This window comes from Convolutriloba macropyga, chromosome 14, assembly GCF_964194025.1.
Source record: "Convolutriloba macropyga chromosome 14, txConMacr16.3, whole genome shotgun sequence".
NCBI lineage: Eukaryota > Metazoa > Xenacoelomorpha > Acoela > Convolutidae > Convolutriloba > Convolutriloba macropyga.
Genome location: NC_134481.1, coordinates 31,059,659 through 31,079,082, shown reverse-complemented (window position 1 = coordinate 31,079,082; position 19,424 = coordinate 31,059,659). Strand labels below are relative to the sequence as shown.

At 38.1% G+C, this 19,424-nt stretch overlaps 3 protein-coding genes across 3 annotated transcripts in view; 1 reads left to right on the top strand and 2 right to left on the bottom strand.

Moving 5' to 3' along the window:
* Positions 1–1,473: 1,473 nt before the first annotated feature.
* LOC142352903 (uncharacterized) lies at positions 1,474–3,480 on the bottom strand. The gene has a single exon (XM_075405057.1). The coding sequence runs from the start codon at positions 3,478–3,480 to the stop codon at positions 1,474–1,476; it is 2,007 nt and encodes a 668-aa protein (XP_075261172.1).
* A 520-nt stretch (positions 3,481–4,000) lies between these two features.
* LOC142352901 (uncharacterized) lies at positions 4,001–6,310 on the bottom strand. Its single transcript, XM_075405056.1, has one exon. It carries the CDS (start codon positions 6,308–6,310, stop codon positions 4,001–4,003), a length of 2,310 nt encoding a protein of 769 aa, XP_075261171.1.
* A 1,127-nt stretch (positions 6,311–7,437) lies between these two features.
* The window catches only part of LOC142352900 (protein dachsous-like), a 165,768-nt gene continuing 153,781 nt past the window's right edge, over positions 7,438–19,424 (top strand). Inside the window, exons 1-6 of the mRNA XM_075405055.1 lie at positions 7,438–7,442; positions 7,808–8,027; positions 11,055–11,353; positions 15,445–15,470; positions 17,221–17,439; positions 18,416–19,185. Coding sequence (XP_075261170.1) covers positions 7,438–7,442; positions 7,808–8,027; positions 11,055–11,353; positions 15,445–15,470; positions 17,221–17,439; positions 18,416–19,185 — 1,539 coding nt within the window. The remainder of the gene's footprint in view (positions 7,443–7,807; positions 8,028–11,054; positions 11,354–15,444; positions 15,471–17,220; positions 17,440–18,415; positions 19,186–19,424) is intronic.

The window sequence follows — 19,424 nt, the reverse complement described above, 5'->3', positions numbered from 1 at the left end:
TGCATGAAATTTCCACGAGGAGGCGCTTTTTATCCTGAAAATTTGTCGTTGATACCTCAAAATGTAGTTAACTTACCTCTTTGCCGTTGTTGCCAAGTGCACTGATTTATTATGACGCAGAACTGCAGTTTATCGCAATATTTTTTATGATAATCTCAATCCGTTCCAAATTTTCTTTATTCACGGTTCTTTAAATTTGTAATTTGTGCAATCTATTTATTTGATATAATAATTTTTATAGTCGAATGGACAATGAACAATATCAAAAAAGAACATCAAAACTGAGTTTGAATGAACAACTGAGTATAAATGAACAAGATCAAAACTCTGATACCCCATGGTACCATAAGGCTACGTACACGAGAAGAAATTTTGAATATTTCAACAAACATCAAATGAAAGAACATCTGAGTTCAAACCAGTTCTTTACTAACCAATCATTGCGCGTTTAGTTCTCTGAGACTCTAGCAGACAGTTTCATAAAGTTATCATACATGCTTGCAACAACATCTGTTTAAAAAATCAATCCGAATTTCTGACACTTTACGCTCTAAATTTACACAACTAATTACCCGTTTTTATAAATTGCTGCTTCAAAATGATCAACGAAATTTTAACTGTTTTAAAATCCGAACTAAAGGCAGGCAACTCCAAGAAATCTTTTTTCTGTACGAAATCAATGACAGTACGCTAGTTGAAAATCAGGGTCTCGAAAAAAAAACCATTTTTTTTTGTTGGTTTCTAAAAATTTCTAGGTAATGTTAAGCTTTGGGATTATTTGGACATCTAACAGGTGGATTCCGTCCATCTGATTGTATTGCACCCCAAAATGTAAGTGACTCTATTTTTGAAACTTCTTTTTTTTGATGAAAAATATTTTTGTTGTTCCATTTCTAGGAAGAACATGAACAATTTCGTTGGAAACATTCTCTCAGGGCATTCGACCTTGAATTTAAACTGAGTGCTCTTGTATAGTTTGTACACAGAAATAAATTGGACATTTTGAAAAGTGTTGTGCCTCGTTCTCGTATCGAGTAAATAAGTTTGAATATTTCTTGAAAGAAAAAGTATATAAAATTCAAGACTCAATTTGTAAGGCTTTACTATGTATCGGGACATAGACAAACTCACGAAGAAATTTTCATGATCTATTTACGTATAGAAACATGTGTAACAAGCGTATCTCGAATGTACAAGACAATAACACTACCTCCGATAACACACAAAAAACCATAAGCTCTCTATACGAGAGAAAACCGCATGTTTTTTACTGCATTAGACAACCAGAAGGTCGTCCGCCAAACGTATCTTTGATCTCTAGTTGAAGGTCAAAAAGGGGTCAAAAACCTATTAAGTTTAACCTAAAAACCATAAACAAAATTTTATGGGGGCAAAAAGTTCTGACTTTGACGGGATTCGAACCAGCGACCTCTGGGGCGCGGGCCAGAGGTCTTAACCGCTCGGCGAAATGGGCTATAGAACAATCTGTGCGAACGCACATGTTATTTCCTCTCGCTTGAACGCATTTGCATTGGCAACATCCTCCGACCCCAAAAGTGATGATTCTAAGACAGGCATTAGATTAATTACGGGGCGGGATAGGGTGCCGTTTGGTGTTTGCACTTCGGCAGATCGCGCAATTCCATCGTTACCGTAACGCAGACTCGAAACTCTAGCGAGCGGATAGTGGCCCCTTGGGCTGTTGTCATCGACTATCCAGACTAAGTCGCCAGTTTTCAGCATTCCGGTTGGTTGAGTTCTCCATTTGGGGCGGCGGTTCAACGCAGGGACGTACTCTTTTAACCAACGCTTCCAAATCTCATTCGCGTAAGCTTGCGCTCTAGCATACCTCTTACGATGGTTAAAGTCATCAACCGGAGCGAGTGAAGGCAAACAGGAACTGCGATTTCCAAGGAGGAAGTGGTTCGGCGTCAAGGCGTCGAAGTCGTTAGCGTCGGAACTAACCGGCGTCAGCGAGCGGTTATTCAGCGTCTGTTCGACTAAACAGAAAGTCGTATGAAGTATTTCATCAGTAAGTCGGCGGTTGTCGAGTATGGCGTACAAAGTTCGCTTGAAACTACGCACAAGCCTTTCCCAGACGCCTCCATGATGCGGCGACGCAGGCGGATTAAATTTCCATTTGATTCCCTTCTGTGCGAGTTTTGAAGCTATCAATTTTGCATCCCAATTGAGCAGACATGCCAATAGGTCCTTTTCTGCACCGACAAAGTTCGTCCCATTATCTGACCAGATTACTGATGGCATTCCACGGCGTGCGATGAATCGCTCGATACCCATCACGCAGGTGTTTGCATCCATCGAGTGCGCTATCTCAACATGCACGGCAAGAGTCGTGAGACATGTGAACAAGAAGCCCCATCTTTTCTCAGATGAGCGGCGTATCGTTACGTAAAAAGGTCCAAAGTAATCTAGACCCACGTTGGTGAAAGGCGGACTCTGAAACCCAAGTCGTTCAGACGGAAGATCAGCCATCATCGGCTGGACGGGTGTTGCATTTCTTTTTCGGCAAAGAACGCAACTGAAGCGAATAGAACGGAGTGTTGAACGAAGTTTCAGGAGCGCAAATCTTTGTTGGATAAGTGCACGGAGATAATCGATACCTTCATGGTGATGTTTCAGATGCATGTGGCGTAGGAACAACAGAACTAATGGATGGCGTCCATCAAGTATTATTGGATGCTTCAAGTCAAAGTCAATTTCGGCGAGTCGTTTAATGCGACCGGCGGACCGTAGTAGGCCACTAGGTCCAATGAACGGCGAGTAAACGGCAATACGGCTTTTCATGTTAATTTGTTTTTCTTGAGCAAGCTGCTGTCGCTCAATGGGAAATGATTCAGACTGAATAATTAACTGCAGCTTTTGTTCTGCAGCGCTAAGTTCTTCCGGATCAACTATTTCCTTTCCAGAAGACCGATAGGCGAGATGACGAGGAAGTAATCGCATGCAATACGCAAGAATCCTAAGCAGTTTAGGATACGAACTGAACTTACGGAACGGAAGGCTAAAGTCACTTTTGAAAACGTCGGTTATCAAAGTGGAAGTCTTCTCTGAAGGGGATGCTTCAGTTGAATGACTCTTCAATTTGATGTTTTTGACTACATAGGTATTCGGCTGGAACGGGAAATCGGACGTTCGGAGAAACTGGGGACCATGCAACCAACTGCTTTTTTGGAGCGCTTCAGAAGACATTCCTCTGGTACCTGCGTCGGCTGGATTAGCATGAGATGCAACATGATGCCATTGATCAACACTTGTCCCTTCAAGAATCTCCGAGACGCGGTTTGCGACAAATATCGGTTGCTTGTCCAGTGAGTTCAACCATTGGAGGACAGTAGTGCTATCTGTCCACATAAACGTGTTTTGAACAGGTACGGTAAGTGCTTTGCATATTTCTTCTCTCAATCGGGCTGCGAGCAAAATTGCCTGTAGTTCAAGCTTCGGCACGGTGAGTGTCTTCATTGGGGCGACACGTGCTTTTCCAATCACGAATGCAAGTTCGGTACGTTTATTTTCAGATGGTGGACTGACAAGTGCACGCAAAAACGCAACTGCGCTAAAAACTTCCTGAGAACTATCTCCGAATACGTGCAATTCGAGGTGTTCAAAAGGACCGGAAAAATAGCAGCGAGGTATGGTTAACAAAGCCAGCGTTGGTAACTCAGAACTCCAGGAGGAGAATTGATCAGTCATTTCATTGGGGAGTCTTTTATCCCAGCTCTGACCATGTAAACGCCAAACATTTTTCAGGAGAAGTCGTGCTGTGACGGTAAAAGGAGCAACTAAGCCAATGGGATCGAATACTTTGGCTACTAAACTCAAAACCAACCTTTGCGTGACAGCTTTACTGCAATCCCAAGAAGTGCCGCGACTTACTACTAGAGTGTCTTTGGTATGATCCCATTTTAATCCCAAAACATGGGAGGATGACTCTTCCATTGATGCACCAATGACTTTCCGAACAGACTCAACTGATTGATCTTCAAGCTCTTCTAGTAAAACCTGGCACGTTACTAATAAACTTAGTTAGTTTGAAACCACCCTTACTAAGTAATTTGACCAAGTCTCGTGACCGCTTGAGCACCTCATCAGGAGATTCCATTGAGTCCAGGTAATCATCCATATAGAATTTTTCATGAACTGCCTTTGCTGCGTCTGGATACTCTTTTTCATGATCTCGTGCTGTTCGCTGCAACGCGTAATTTGCGCAAGTCGGTGAGTCTTTGGCGCCGAAGATGTGTCGAGTGTACTGATACACCTCAACGGTCTTTGAGGGGTCCTCCCGCCACAAAAAACGGAGAGCTGGTTGATCAGATGGCAACACACCTACCTGCAGGAACATTCCCTCGATGTCAGCGGATACCGCAATTTGATGCTGACGGAATCTGATCAGCGTGTGAATCAATTTCTGTAGAAGATCTGGACCAGTTAGCAGCACTTTGTTCAAAGAAACTCCTTGAAACTTGGAGGCACCATTGAGGACCCTTCGCACCTTACCAGGTTTGTTTGGGTTCATGACCGGATGATGCGGCAAATACCATTTCCTGCCGGGTTGATGCTCAGTTTTCTCACCGGTTTGCACTTTAACAACATACTTTTTACTCAAATCTTCTCGTATTGTTTGTGCGTAGCGTTCGCGTAAGTCGGGATCTTTACTAAGTCTCTTCTCTAAGGACTTCAGCTGGACCAATGCAGAAAAATAATTGTTGGGAAGTTTGACTTCATCGGAAGACCACAACATACCAACGAAGTAACGACCTTTCTCGTGTACGGTTGACTGATCGAGAATTTCGACGGCTCGACGGTCGGACGCTGAGCGCAGATCCACTTGCTTAACAGCCACGTATGATTCCATGTCATACCACGATTTGATTTGTGTTGCCAACTCAGAGTCATGTTCAACTACCGCTTTAAAACTTGTCGAGATTAGACCGGACGCTGACGGCATTGGACCACTTAGTACCCATCCTAACCGTAAACGAACGGCAACGGGAGAGGATTTCGAGTCGGTTTCGAAATACTCGAGCGGGCGGATGGCGTGGTACGCGTCTTGACCAAGTATCATCTCTACGTTCGCGTAATCATAACTCTTTGGAGGTAACACACTCAAATGAAGATATTTATCTTGCAGGGTAACGATATCAATTTTGTCAGACCCAACGCGAAGGTTTTCTTTCACGTACGGCAACAACTCAAACGGAGAACAGGTATTCTCACCAATTGGGGTCACTTTGGCCTGAACAGCTTCAGTGTTGATTGTCTCTTGCGTATTGATACCGTTCACCGTCAAATTGAACGGTGTTCCTCTCAAATGGAGACGTTTTGCGAGTTCACTGGAGATCCAGGAGTGACTGCATGCTGTATCGCAGAGAACAAGTGCTCGTGCGCACTTCTGTGACTGTCCCTCTAGATCGACTTCGAGGACCTGCAAAAGACCCTTGACATCAGTGATCGATGTGAGTCCTGATGTGCTGCTTGTTCCGTGAGTACTTGCATCGTCTACAGTGGTTGTTGACGTTTTTGTTGTGTTGACTTTTGGTTGTGATGCATCAGCAGATTTGTTTTGGCCGCTTGCTGGGAAAATCCGCTCAGCACCATGCAGCAAGATGTTATGGGTACTGCGACAGCCTTCGCGATTACATTTGCGCTGATTCGGACACGTACGAAACGAATGCTTACCATTCAAGCAAGAAAAGCAGAGTTGGTTCTCTGCGGCTATTTTAGCACGCTGCGTCGGAGTTTTTTCCTTAAAAGTCTGACATCGCCAAATCGGATGTTGTGATTTACAAAGTACGCAAGGTGCGTGATCATTCTTTGAACTTTGAGACTGCCTATTAACACTATATGACTTCGAGTTGGACGCGAATACTTTCGAAGACACTTTGGTCTTTACTGCACCATTGCTGTTGGTGTCTTCTGGTTTGCTTCTGAAAGAAGTGGTTTTCATGCGATCATGACCCTCCGCTCTTTCCTTCAACCAGTCGTTGAAATCCAACATTGTAGGGCGAATCAAGTCTCTTTTCACGGTGTGCAGTGACCATGATTCCTTCAAATTTGGTGGCAATTTCTGAACTGCCTGATTCAAGAGTGATGAACTCTGAAGATCTGCATCATAGGACAAAGACCTGAAGACGCCAACAAGACTAGAGACAGTTGTGGAAAAATGGTTGATTTGATCAGAGCTGTGCATCTTAATTGAAGGGTAGTTTGCCAATTTGTCAAGGTGAGCAGTGGCAACTGCTTGGGGTTGTCCGAACTTTCGCTTAAGTGTTTTCAGTGCATCTCTGTACATTTTTCCACAATAAGCGAATTCTGCAATGGCATCTTTGGCTTTACCTACTACGAGAGTTTTCAAATATGTCAACTTGATGTCATCACTTAGGGCCTGCGAATCAATAGCGCTCTTAAATTGGCCGTACCATTCATGCCACTGCAAGGGATTACCATTAAACTTAGCTAGGTTCCAATCTGGCAGGAGATCCTTCTTGTTGAGAGTAAGAAGATCCGGGTCGGTTGACCAAATGTTGTGCCTCGTTCTCGTATCGAGTAAATAAGTTTGAATATTTCTTGAAAGAAAAAGTATATAAAATTCAAGACTCAATTTGTAAGGCTTTACTATGTATCGGGACATAGACAAACTCACGAAGAAATTTTCATGATCTATTTACGTATAGAAACATGTGTAACAAGCGTATCTCGAATGTACAAGACAATAACATTACCTCCGATAACACACAAAAAACCATAAGCTCTCTATACGAGAGAAAACCGCATGTTTTTTACTGCATTAGACAACCAGAAGGTCGTCCGCCAAACGTATCTTTGATCTCTAGTTGAAGGTCAAAAAGGGGTCAAAAACCTATTAAGTTTAACCTAAAAACCATAAACAAAATTTTATGGGGGCAAAAAAGTTCTGACTTTGACGGGTTTCGAACCAGCGACCTCTGGGGCGCGGGCCAGAGGTCTTAACCGCTCGGCGAAATGGGCTATAGAACAATCTGTGCGAACGCACATGTTATTTCCTCTCGCTTGAACGCATTTGCATTGGCAACAAAAAGTAACAGCTTGGCAAACAGTAAAAGAGTAAAACCTAACAATATTTTCAGTGTAAACCGATAAACAAGAATGAAATCTCGTTCGGAACATCAAAAATTCACGCTTCACCGCAAGTCAAACTTGCTTAGCAAAATTCAGCTTCAAAATTGCAGATTGTGGTGAACGTATTTTTTGACACAAAAATGTTTTTTAATATGCCAAAATATTAATTTTTTTCTGGTTTAATATTAGAAAATTATCTTTGGGTTGTACAAGAAAATGAGACACACTCAGAGAGAACAGTTAAGGAATTCAAATGGATTGCTGTTTGTTTATATTCTCATATATAAAAATAAACCCTAAATATTTTTAATTTTGTAAATCATGAGGTACTTTACCATAAAGATAAAAAAAATTACATTTAAGGCTGATTTAAGAACATGCTTAAATTAAAACTCTAATAAGAGAGTGTAACTTATTTCATTTTTCAACAGTTTCAAGTATGAATAATTGATCTTTTTTCAACCTCACTTATGGTACTTCGTGGTGAATTGCTTCCCCTTTTAAACTATACTCAACGTTGTATTATATAGTACTCAAAAATTTGCATAGTAGCCTAGTTCTGTTGGTCAATAAATTGATTGTTTTAATTATATTCAAAAATTGAATCTCCTTTTGCAATATGGGAGGCAATTGTTGAAAAGAGGTCAGCATTTGAATATACGCCATTATTCTCATTATGCCCTATTTTCAGGACTCTTCATATCGATGAAGGTACAACTCAGAACAACTTGGCGACCATCGAGGCAGAGGACTTGGACACTGGTAGTCTCATCTTCTCAGAGCAGAGCGAGGTTCTGTCTCCGAGCCAGAGCAGCTCAAACAACTTTGTCACAATTCAGTCTAATGGCCGAGTTGATGTCACAACTGCGATTGATGCCGAGACTTATGGAACCCAGGCTGTCTTAGTTGGGGTAACTTCTCAATTACCAATACGCCGCCAATCCTACAAATTCACCAGAATCGGCGTTTGCGAACACGAGTGACAATATTTTGTCATCCCATCTCGCGTGGCATAAAATTGGTTAAATTGTGGACAACAGTGACAAAAAAAAAGCTCCGTACAATCGCTACAAAATTTTGTCACTGATCTCGAAAAATCACGTTTTTATGTCACAAATGTCCCCAATTTGTGACCAGGGATATTGTCATCACTGCATTTTAACTTTGAATATATGTTCAAAACTTTGACTGATTATTATTATAATTACCCCTCACTCCATTTTGATGAGAAGTACTAATTATATCTCGATTTTTCATCTCTAATCCGTTTCAGAAGCCTTGACTGATTAAACGAATAATTATCCCTCACTTTAAGTTCAACCCACTTTAAGATAAGTTTTGAACCTTTAATTTATGTTCAAAATTTTGACGGATTAAAATTATAATTACCCTTTACTGAATTTTGATTAAAAAGATCCAATTATAGCCAACTATTTCTCCTTTAATCAGTTTAAGAAGAAATCTGTGACAAATTCTTTCAATTCAGAGCAAATTTGAACTAGTTTGCGCCACTGTTACTGTTGTCCGCAAAAGCCTATAAAAACCTATCTTAAAACTTGGGAGAGTGGACAATGCTGACTTCGCCAAGCAAATTTGCTGGCTCAAAATGTAGGATTGGCCTCGTAATGACTTCTTTCTGATCAGCTCTCACTTTACTATCTTCGCCATCCGATGTGCTTTTTAATCTCTCAATGCAATTTTAGGTATTCACGAGAAGTAATTTTAATGGTCAGAGTATGTTTAAATTGTAGCGGGGTCTTATGCAATCCACGTCATTTGTGATCCTTTTCGGACGCAATTTTTTACCTGACAAATGCCGCAGCTCCTCAGTTAGCAAAAGTTATGGCATTTCAATCAAAACTGTACTTCAAGTCCGTTAATGCATCAAATTTGAGAACCAAATTTTTCCTGCTATCCTCCCCCCTCCAAGCAAATGTGCAACGCCCAGGAATAAATTTGCTTCTAATCAATTGCATTTACTATTCACAATTGCATATCTGTTTGAAGGAGCTAGGATAAAAAGCCGAGCGGCCCGGAGCCGAAAAAAAACGGAATTCAGAAAATAGAAATTAATAGTTGAATTATTTGATTGTATATATTGGATTTTTATTTCCAATTCGGAACTCTTGGCGCGTTTTATTGCTGAAATTTATTTAAGAAACGGATTGACAGCTGCTGAGAGGAATTTATATTTCAGCAGATAAATCTTGAATAACTTTTCGCTTAATATGTTGATTTTTTAACACATTTCTTACTTCCTATATAATATCAGCACTTGTTAACAGTTTAAACGGAAAATTATGGACGATTTTATCGCTGTAAAATTTATTTTTCAGTTGGTGTCAGTGCATTTTCCAGACTTTCAACGCTTATGAGATGTGGTTGGCACTTTTTCCTTACCCATTTTCCATAACTTCAGTGCATTTATTACATAACACTCACCACCCCTGCTTAGGCTCGATCATCGGTTTCTAGATCAAACGCCCCCTCTTCTGGTACTGTAAACTATCTGCCGTTTTTGCACATTTTAGCAGCTTTTATATTCATACATCTGTCTCAGTATCAGCTCTGTTATGGCACCGTATTAAGAGATAATATTTCTTGAATTAAGAGATATTTTCTTGAATGTCAAGCATTAGTCGAGAAAAGTGAGCTTGTTTGTATTTTTCCCCGCCAAGCTTTCATGCTTCACATTTTTTATTGCTCAAGAGTCACTCTCCTATCAAATACGTTCTGAATTTAGAATCAATACTTTCGATGAATCAAAGTTTCTTGAATAAAATATTGTTAAATTTGACTGCAATTCAGATATCAGATAATCGAAAAAATATGGCAAATTGATTATCATCGTCATTGAAGCACACTGTCCATATCTTTATTTGTCAAAAATTACAAACTTATAAAATTCCTGCCTTTTATGCTATTTAACTACTGTAAGTATTTCTCAAGCAGCTTTTCTGAAACTTTTTGTAAATGCTGACTAATGATGACAAAATGATATCAGTTAAATTGTTCGCGTGACGATTTTTTGGTCCCTCAGCAAAAATTAGGAAAAAAATTAAGCAAAATTTTCAAATTTTTGTATTGAAAGCTCTTTAATGTCTCTTTGGTTCTAGAACTTACAAAGCCAGTCAAAGTGACTGAAATAATTAGTTTCGATTGTTCAGTTGACTTAATAAAAATATATTGAATGAACAGATTTGTTTCAACAGTCTGCAAGAACTGTTTCTGACCAAGACTGTTATCTAATCATTGATACGTTACAAAAATAAAACCACTGTTTTTAGATTTGTACTATTCTTAGGTTACCCTAGGTCAGTGGCTAATAGCAAATGATTTGGATTAAAATTCAAAATTCTTTGGGCTCTGCGTGATTTATTTGGTTTTTCGCGAAAACCCAAAGAAGTTTTACAGTGTCCCCTGAAAGTTTGCTTCTTTAAATATATGCAAAACTTTATGCTTTCATCATTGGGTCGTATCTCAGTTGACTTTATATCGGTGGTCTGTTATTGGTCGTGATTGGTTCTCTTCTCATGAAAAAATGGTTTAAAAAGTTGAGTTGAGCTATTTCAAGTCTTGAGATTAATAGATGTTAGTAAATCTCAAATTGAATATAAGTTAATGATTAAAATCAAACACTAAATTATTGTTTTTTTTTAATTTTCAGTCCCTCTATTGTATACTTTATTTGATCCCTTGCTTCATAGGATCGAATTTTGTCAGTTATTTGTGTCAAAAATGCCTTTGCTTTAAAGTTGGCCACTAGTTACCAGGCACAAAGAAAAGTTATCGTATAGATCAAAATTTTTGTGCTGTTGGAGGGGGGGGGGGGGGGGTGCAAGAAAGACTGATGTACGTAGTTGGGTTGCAAAAAAGTACGATTACGTATAATTAACCACACAGAAATTGAGACTGCAGCTTCATAAACCTAATTTTAGGTCCGAGTGTGCGACGCCAACCCTTGCAACCGTCACGCCGACTCTTATGTCTTTGTCAAAATCACCCGCGTGAACGAATACAACCCGGTGTTCGATCAAGTCTCCTACTCATTCACTCTGAACGAGTCGTCCGAAATTGGGACGTTGGTCGGTCAAACGGGGGTGCTGACGACAACCAACCCGGGTACTGTAGACATTGGAGACGACCATGAGGTGTCATATGCCATAAATTCATCGCAAGAGTATTTCTCCATCAACAGTTTCACAGGAGCCATTACACTTAAAGCGCCTATTGATAGGTATGACATACTCGTTGCTGTGAAATCAAACTAAGTAAGTAAGAGGAATAGTTATCTTTTAAGAACTCTCAAGTGGAAGGTTTAAATTTATAGAATCTGGCTTACACTTGCAAGAACTTACAATTTTTTGCATTAAGGATACAGAACCTTGCTAGACCGGTTAGTGCGATTTTCGCCAGATAAATATCATGCTCAAATATCTTGAGATAAACAAATCATAATAGAGTAATAGCTGAAAAATGAGCAAAATTAGGAAAAACCCCTATCCCCACCAATTTTTTTATAGCGTTTTAAAAAATATATTCGTGGATTGTTTATTCTGATTTTTTGACAACTTCCCGACTACTCTGACCTTTGCTGACCTTTGTTCAATTGCGACTACTTAAATTAATGATTGCCAAGTCGGTTTTTTTCTTTTTCTGGCCAAAAAGATGGATTTTTATGTCCGGTTGTCAAAGAAATAGAGGCGTAAAGCTAATCTTGTGGAAGAATTACGTGGAAGATAGGCGCAAAAATGGTCAAAACACACTTGGGTCTTTGGATTACATTTTAATCAAATTTTTATGATAGATTAAATGTCTTTATTTCAAGGCGTCGCGGCAGCATTAAACTGTAAATGCCATTTCTACACAATTTTTTATGCAAGTTTGAATTGCAAACAATATTGGTTCTTACCCCAACTTAGTGGGGGAGCAACTATGCGCTCAACTGGTTTTTTTTGCTCATCCAAAATTAGTTTTGCTTAGTCGTCATATTGAGTTTTGTGTGGCATCACTAGAAAGTTCCTAAAATTTTAATACATCTCTAAAATTTTAATACCAACATTTTTTAAATTACTTTTTGTCAAAAAATTATTGAGGTTTAAATTTGATGAGAACATTAATATGATTTGTCGTAGTTTTTTTTTTAATTTTTGGCGTTATTTTTTTCAATTTGACTTACTGAATAATTGTTGTTTCAATTTAAGTAGTATACTATTTAAACTCATTAACCAAATACGTGTTTAAGTAGACGCGTAGAGGACGAAAGAATGGTTTTGGAATCATCGTTAATTCTAGCAATCAAAATTATTCAAAATCCATTGGGCCGCTGTTTTTATTAAATCTTATCACACTTTCATGTGTCAAAAACAGACAAGTCCATTTTCATAAAAAGCTTTTATTGACGCTCGAATGGGTTTGATTTAAACCTAAGTAAAATAAATAAAGATTTCAGGCGCTAGCTCATGTTATTTATTGTGTAAAGTTTGTAAAATTTCGAGTTGTACCCGCACTTTTTGCAGTTGCTTTTATTGGTTTCTGTCTTACTCTAACTAAACAAAGACCTTTTGACCTCTTAAAGGCGAATACGTAAACATATATAATGCTCTCAGCAGATACGAATGGCTGTTGGAAATAACTTAAAGCTTGATCTCAATAATTTCAGTTCTCATCTTCTTTCTAAAGAATAGATTTTCACTGCGTTGAGCCATTTTTCGAAATAACTAATAGTTTTATAACACGTTGGAACTACGAGTTTTGAAAAAAAAAGTTGTTATTTTTCTTTAAATTATTTGTGCCTTTCTTTTCTGGAAAATTCTCAAATAATCCTTCCATCCAAATCCTGGCGTTCAAAAGATGCCCAATTGAACACATGTAATATTTTGTGTGAATGTCTTATTATTTTAAAAACTTCGACAATTGCTTCTGACACTTTTATATCCTATTGTTATTTCCTGTATTTGTTGATTCTATCCTGTATTTCCTGATTAGTCACAATTTTAATGTCTTTGATGATTGTTAGAAAGTACTTAAAGCTTATGAAGTTTTTTCGCGCTATCGCAAGCATGACAAGTTTTATTGGGATTAAAAGAAGCTGAAGGCTGTTTTTAGAGTGAAAACGCTGTTTTTAGTGGCTTCAAAAGTTTCTTCTCGCAGTGTTCTCATTGAACTTTTTGTATTCCGTTTTTTCTTTTTTGGTAGTCGTAAAAATTTTTTGGTCGAGGGCGCGTGTCATTCTCTTCCTATTGAGGTGTACATGGACTTTTTTGAAGCCTTCCCTTGTCAGCTAAAAATATAACAACCTTGATTTTGGATTTTTTCAAAAACATCAGCAATGATGTTTTTGAACATCATCAAAAACATCAGCAATCCTTTTTTCTTTTTGTCAATTTGGATTTTGTTCACACACTGAAGTTCTCATCCACTTTTAAAATGAACATTGAAAATGATTTCGATTTAATTTTAATCGATGTCTTCTGATTCAAACACTGTGTTGTCATTGCAAATTTTTTACTTTTTTGGATACTGAACTCATTTTCTTTTTTGTTTTTGACATAGTCTCTTTAAGAGCAGGTGCCATTGATGATCACAGGAACAGGAGTGAACAAATATTATCTTTTCAATGAATGGACATCAAAAAGAATGACTTCAAGTATCCTTCTTTTCGTATTTCTTAAATTTCGCCTGTTTCTTGTTGATATGGGTTCTTTTGTCGTGGTGTCACCAATGGGTCCACTTGGCATTCTAAGGAGTCATATGCGAACCTATCTAATTTTTTAAGACAAGTTTGATTTAATTTGGTTTCAAAGGTTCAATGTTTTTTGAACTTTCCCCTTTTAGTTTTTTTTTCAAATTGTTACCTAGTCCCATTAAAGGAAGGTCCCATCTACTTTCTGGCGAACGACAACTGAATTTGTAGGTTTCATCTGAATTTGCTCCGATGTATTTGAAAAAAATAGATACTGATTTTTTTGCCGTTATTAATGCTTTTTGTTTATTTTGTGGTTGTTTTTGATTTTTTTCTTGTCTTTTAGGTAAGTCCCATCGGTTTGGTAATCTGCCTTTTTAATTAGTTTACTGGTTTCATTTTGTTCATTTTTTGCTCATACACCATTTATATTCAAACAGTATGCAATTTTTTTGTTTACATTTTCCTATCTCACCTTCATTTGATGGACAATTAAGTCAAAAATGCGGTTGAGCAGTGTCGGAACGTTATGTGCAAACGCACATTACCGAGCCTCTTTCTTGTCTTCGTGTAAAAGTTGGGGGGGGGGGGGGTAAAAAAACCGACATGTGTACAGGACACTCATGGTTTTGTACTAAGGATATCAAACTTGTAACACGACTCCCTCGTCCTTATATTGTACCATAGTTTCACCGAATTACCGTTAGTCAATTTTGTTTACATCAAATATCGAGAAATATAAAACCACAGAACCTTTTATCAAACCGAACAACGGAAAGCTTGAAAATTCAGTTTTGTATTACTGATTACGTTATAATCTAGTTATGATTGCATCGCATGTATTAATTAACCTGAAAACGTCCTTATCGCCGAAATTTACAAATAAGGGCATTGTGTGGTGGCGATGGTGCTAGGAAAATTGGCCGACAGGGCGTTTAGCTGACAAGGAAAAAATGAGAAATTTAGCCGACAGTTTTATCATAATTGGTCATAAAAGTCTCATTGGTCCATAAAAGTCTCAGTAGTTCGGATGTGATAGATTCATATCAAGTCCCACGGGCCGCTGAGGCATGGCCATGGCCCGCGAGGCATGGCCAGATGCGGTAAAATACGGCCCGACCACGGATAGACTTTCGTTACACAAGTTGATGAAAGAACTGCGGTATATTTCTCCGCTTATGAAGTAGTGTTTTAAATTGGCCAGCCACAGCTTCAGAATAAGTTTTTTTGCTCATTTTACTTAAATTGTCGGTTAAATTGTCATTTTTCGGTTGTCGGCTAAACGCCCTGTCGGCCAATACGGCGGCCACCGTGGTGGCGATATGGAATTTTCAATGAATCTGATTGGCCAAGAAATTGAGCGGTGTAATTTTATGCGCTCAATTCGCCTACATTCGACGTAGCCGAACTTCAAATAATTTATTGCATTTGACCATTCATCACCGACTTTAAATTGGTTTATTCATTTTGATTTTTATTCCTTATTTCAAAGAGAAATCACGTCCGAAGTCTCTACAGTTTATTAAATTTAATATCTCTTCTCACTCGAAGCGATTTCAACTTTAGAGAGCAAGTGAGCAGCGTGTCATTCGATGTGGTAGCCACTTCTGTCACGGATACCTCTAGAACAGCTGATGTGGCAGTCAGTATCACCATCCCTGCGACAAAGGTCAACTCAATTTCTATCCTGCTTACATTTAAGTTTTTCTCATTATACTCATACTGATTATTGTTTCATTTATACCGCTCTGTTTTCGAGGGCAAGATATAGGTTTGGAACGATTTTTTGTAGCCTACAGAGCTCCTTTTTCAGGCAATTATTTTGGGTTAAATGTAATATTTTTTGCTTAAACGTTTTTAATAGATTATAGTGATCGTATTAAGGAGGTTTTGGTAGTGCGCTGAAATTTTTGGTAACTGAAGCAAGTTTCACGCTAAATTTGGGGATTTTCAACTTGTTTGCGGAATTTTAGAGTATTTTAGCAATCTTTGGTCTTTTGTTTGTTTTTTATCTATTTGTTGGGAAGTTAATAGCAGCTTCTGCTCACTCTTTTCAGGGACAATGTTGTCACCTTTTTATTGGTGCAGAACAGTTTTTTGTTGCAAAATGACAATGTTGAGGAAAAATCTACTTTTGAAAAATGTACTCTTTTGTCAATATCTGAGGTTTCCTTATTTGTTATCAAAACTATGGCAAATTTAAGGGCATGACGTCGCTCATCTAATGCTATACGACAAATTTACTACTCTTGTTTTTATGAGAGAAATTGTTTTCGCTTGCTTTGCAATCGTATTATAAATCGATATATTTTTAAAATCTGAAACTTGTAAATTAAAATAGCCACTTGGTTATTGTTACATATGTTATAAATTTAATAATCAAACATTATTATTTTCTAATTCATAACAAACTAAGGTTCGGTTTTCTTAAAATAGTTTAATAAAAAATATGTTTTAATCCTGCAACCCTTCTGTCTATTGGAACTCTTTCTTGTCGTTTAAGCCTTCCCGCTATAACTTTTTGTTTAAATTTGGTCTTCGACGTTTCTTTTCTAATTGTAATTGGAACTGTGTTTCATTTTCTAATAAAGTTACGAACAATTGAACCAATACTCCATTTTTACTTACATTTTGTTCTAAGAAAAGGTTATGGGTTCGTTTGTTTGCAATAATTGGCACGTTTTCCAAAAATCTGAAATGTTTATTAGAGCGATTTCTTGTTTGTTGGAGAATATTGAAAAACCTATTTAATGACACCCGTGTTATTTGGAGCTCTGCTGGAAGAATTTTAGTCTCCAGAAGTAGATCTCTGGCAGTATCGTATTTGGTTTTCATAAAGCAAACTTTTATGCCCCAGTTTATCTGTTTGTTAATTCTGTCAATAGAGTAAGATGGTAAATTTAAAAAAAAAATAAATAAAAAAATGTCATATTTTGAAGTTTTACTGTTCTAAAACTTCGGTTTTTTTTTCTAGCAGCGCTAGTAGATTAAAAAATTATTTTAAGGGTTTGTTTTCTTTGCTACAATTCGTATCCGGTGGGTTTCTTGTATAACAGACTTCGCTTCGTTTGTCGACTTTCAACGTTTTTAATCTCTGCTTGAACTGGTCTTTAGTTCATTTCACAAACTTCATTTCATGCTCGTTTTGCTTTATCCATACTAAAGAATACTCGCTCAGCTAAATAAATCAATATGAACGGGCAGATGACTACTCAAAAAGTTCATAAATAGAGATTTGATAAACAATTATTGACTTCAATTTTAGCTCTTTTCTGTTTGTGCCCCCTTCCTAGTACATTATGCAATCCCCCAGTTACAGAGCACGTGTCATTCCTTAGTAATTTTTTTGTAAAATATTGGTTGGGCATGCACCCACTACGCGCGGGTGGCATACACGGAAAGAATTCAATTTTGATTAGGACCGGTACTGCCGAATCAATACGCCAACGAAGAGAGTACAAATTATCAATTGGTGGACGCATTTGGGGATGGCCTCTCGATCACATGTACTGATCCGGATGGAGGGCAAAGTGGCACTACTGGCATTGACTTCTCAATACTCGTGACCTCATCCAGTCTGCTTCCGGATCGAAATGCGCCAGTCTCACCTTTTGAGATCAGTGGAGGATCAAACACAGGTGAGTGTTGGAGATCTTTAATTCGACTGATTATGATCAGCAGCCAATCACGCTGGTTTATTTTTTTGAAGACTGGGAGAGAACAGGGAGACAAGTTATTATTGTTTACTTATTATTGTAATCTTTTGTTTCTACTGTTTTTGTTAAGTTTTTTGCCTTTTGTCAAAACGCAACTCTTCTTATGAAGAATGTCTGTGTGCTCATATATATTCGGTAAAAGAAGCTATTTGCCTAGTATTGATATGGTAAGGTCATTGACACGCGCTTATTGCCGACAGTTAAACTGCAATTGAATCAAATTTGGGAACGGGGTGACGTACAACTATGCCGACGTAATACTATGCCGATTATAATTTGCCGGAAATTTACTCAATTTTTATTTTGATAAATTTCTGAACCAATCATGTCATTTTACTGAGACGACGCAAAAAATTATCGGCCAATCAATATCGAGAACCAATTTCGGCATTCTTATAAGACTTATTGTTTATTAGTATAAGAAAATTGCAGAAAGACAAACATTAAGTAAACAGTAGTAATTGCGGGCAATGGCCATGCCTCAGCGGCTCGTGGGACTTTTTTAAAATTTACTTTAGATGCTCTTGAACTCACAGAAAGACTCTTTTCATGTTATCGGAAATAAGTTTCGCTCTTTTCACTCTTGAAATAAGTTTCGCTTTCGGCACTCTTAGACGTCGGCATAGTTGTACGTAATCTCGGAACGGTACCGTAGCAAAAATTGTTACCTACACCACGATTTGAAAAAAAAATTAGCTGTCATCTGCAATTTGTAGATTGTGATAAGTTCAGATATTTCCATTTTTTGTGGATTTAATGTTAGCGGAAAATAAATTTTTAAACGTTTGTTTCAGTGTGTAAAACTGAAAAATTGTCACAATCAAAAGTTTCCGACCTCAAAAATTAATTTCCAGCTCATCGTGCTGATGGCAAATGAGTAATTTCTTGATAATTTCAGCTGTTATCTCGACATCAACTACGACAGCACTTGACTGGGAAAATGACAACACTGATTACGTAATCACAGTTCTTGTCAAAGACAATGATGGAGTTGCACCGTGTCGAACAACCTACTTGTACGTTCCTGTGACGCTCCGAAATGTTGACGAGGAACCCCCGACGTTCACAGATCCTAATGCAGCCGCCTCTTTCAAAAAATCTGTCAACTTTGACGACGACAAACCAATTGGCACTCTCGTAACTTCAGTTGTGGCCGACCAGACTTCTGACAAGTACGATAGCGAAATATACAGCATTCATAAAATCACAGCAACAACTGGAGGCCCTGCAACTGGAAACGAATTCGTGATTGTGACTGATTTTGATAGTTCTGGAGCAACTTTAGACTACCCGACTGTTGGCAATCTATACCTGAACGAGTTGCTGGATTTCACCCAAAAAGCTGAAGTTTACGAAGTGGAAATAGTCGCAACCGACAATTTTGCGGGTAGTACCAGAACGATGCCAACGGCTACAGTCACAGTATCGGTTGTAGATGTCAACAATAATGCCCCATTTTTCAACCCGGCTCATTATCATAAATCGTTTCCAGAAAATACGGCGATTAACACACCTGTAGTGACTGTTACAGCTACTGATTATGACGCCACAGATACTTTGACCTATACTATTACAAGTGACCCCTGCAACTACTTTGCAAACACAAACAACGCCATATATTTTGACACTGTGCCCGACTATGAAACGAATACTTACTGCACAGTTCAGGTTTGAAAACTTTAATTCTCGGTCTTTTCCCCAGTTTTTTTTTTGTAATGGGATATTTTCCACTAACAAGCTATCGCTTCTGCTTTCAGTATAACGTCAGCCATCTGTATTTTTACCTCAAAATCTCTTGATAATTTGTTCCATTTTTGTGACTTGTGTTAAAATTAATAAATTGTCTTTTTGTGACAAATCATTTCTTCTCTTCTCTTGATTTTTAGTATCATCAAGAAAGGTTGAAT

Bases quoted from the DNA above. Each gene is read 5' to 3' on its own strand.
- LOC142352903 (XM_075405057.1), bottom strand. From the start codon at position 3,480: ATGAAGACACTCACCGTGCCGAAGCTTGAACTACAGGCAATTTTGCTC.
- LOC142352901 (XM_075405056.1), bottom strand. From the start codon at position 6,310: ATGTACAGAGATGCACTGAAAACACTTAAGCGAAAGTTCGGACAACCC.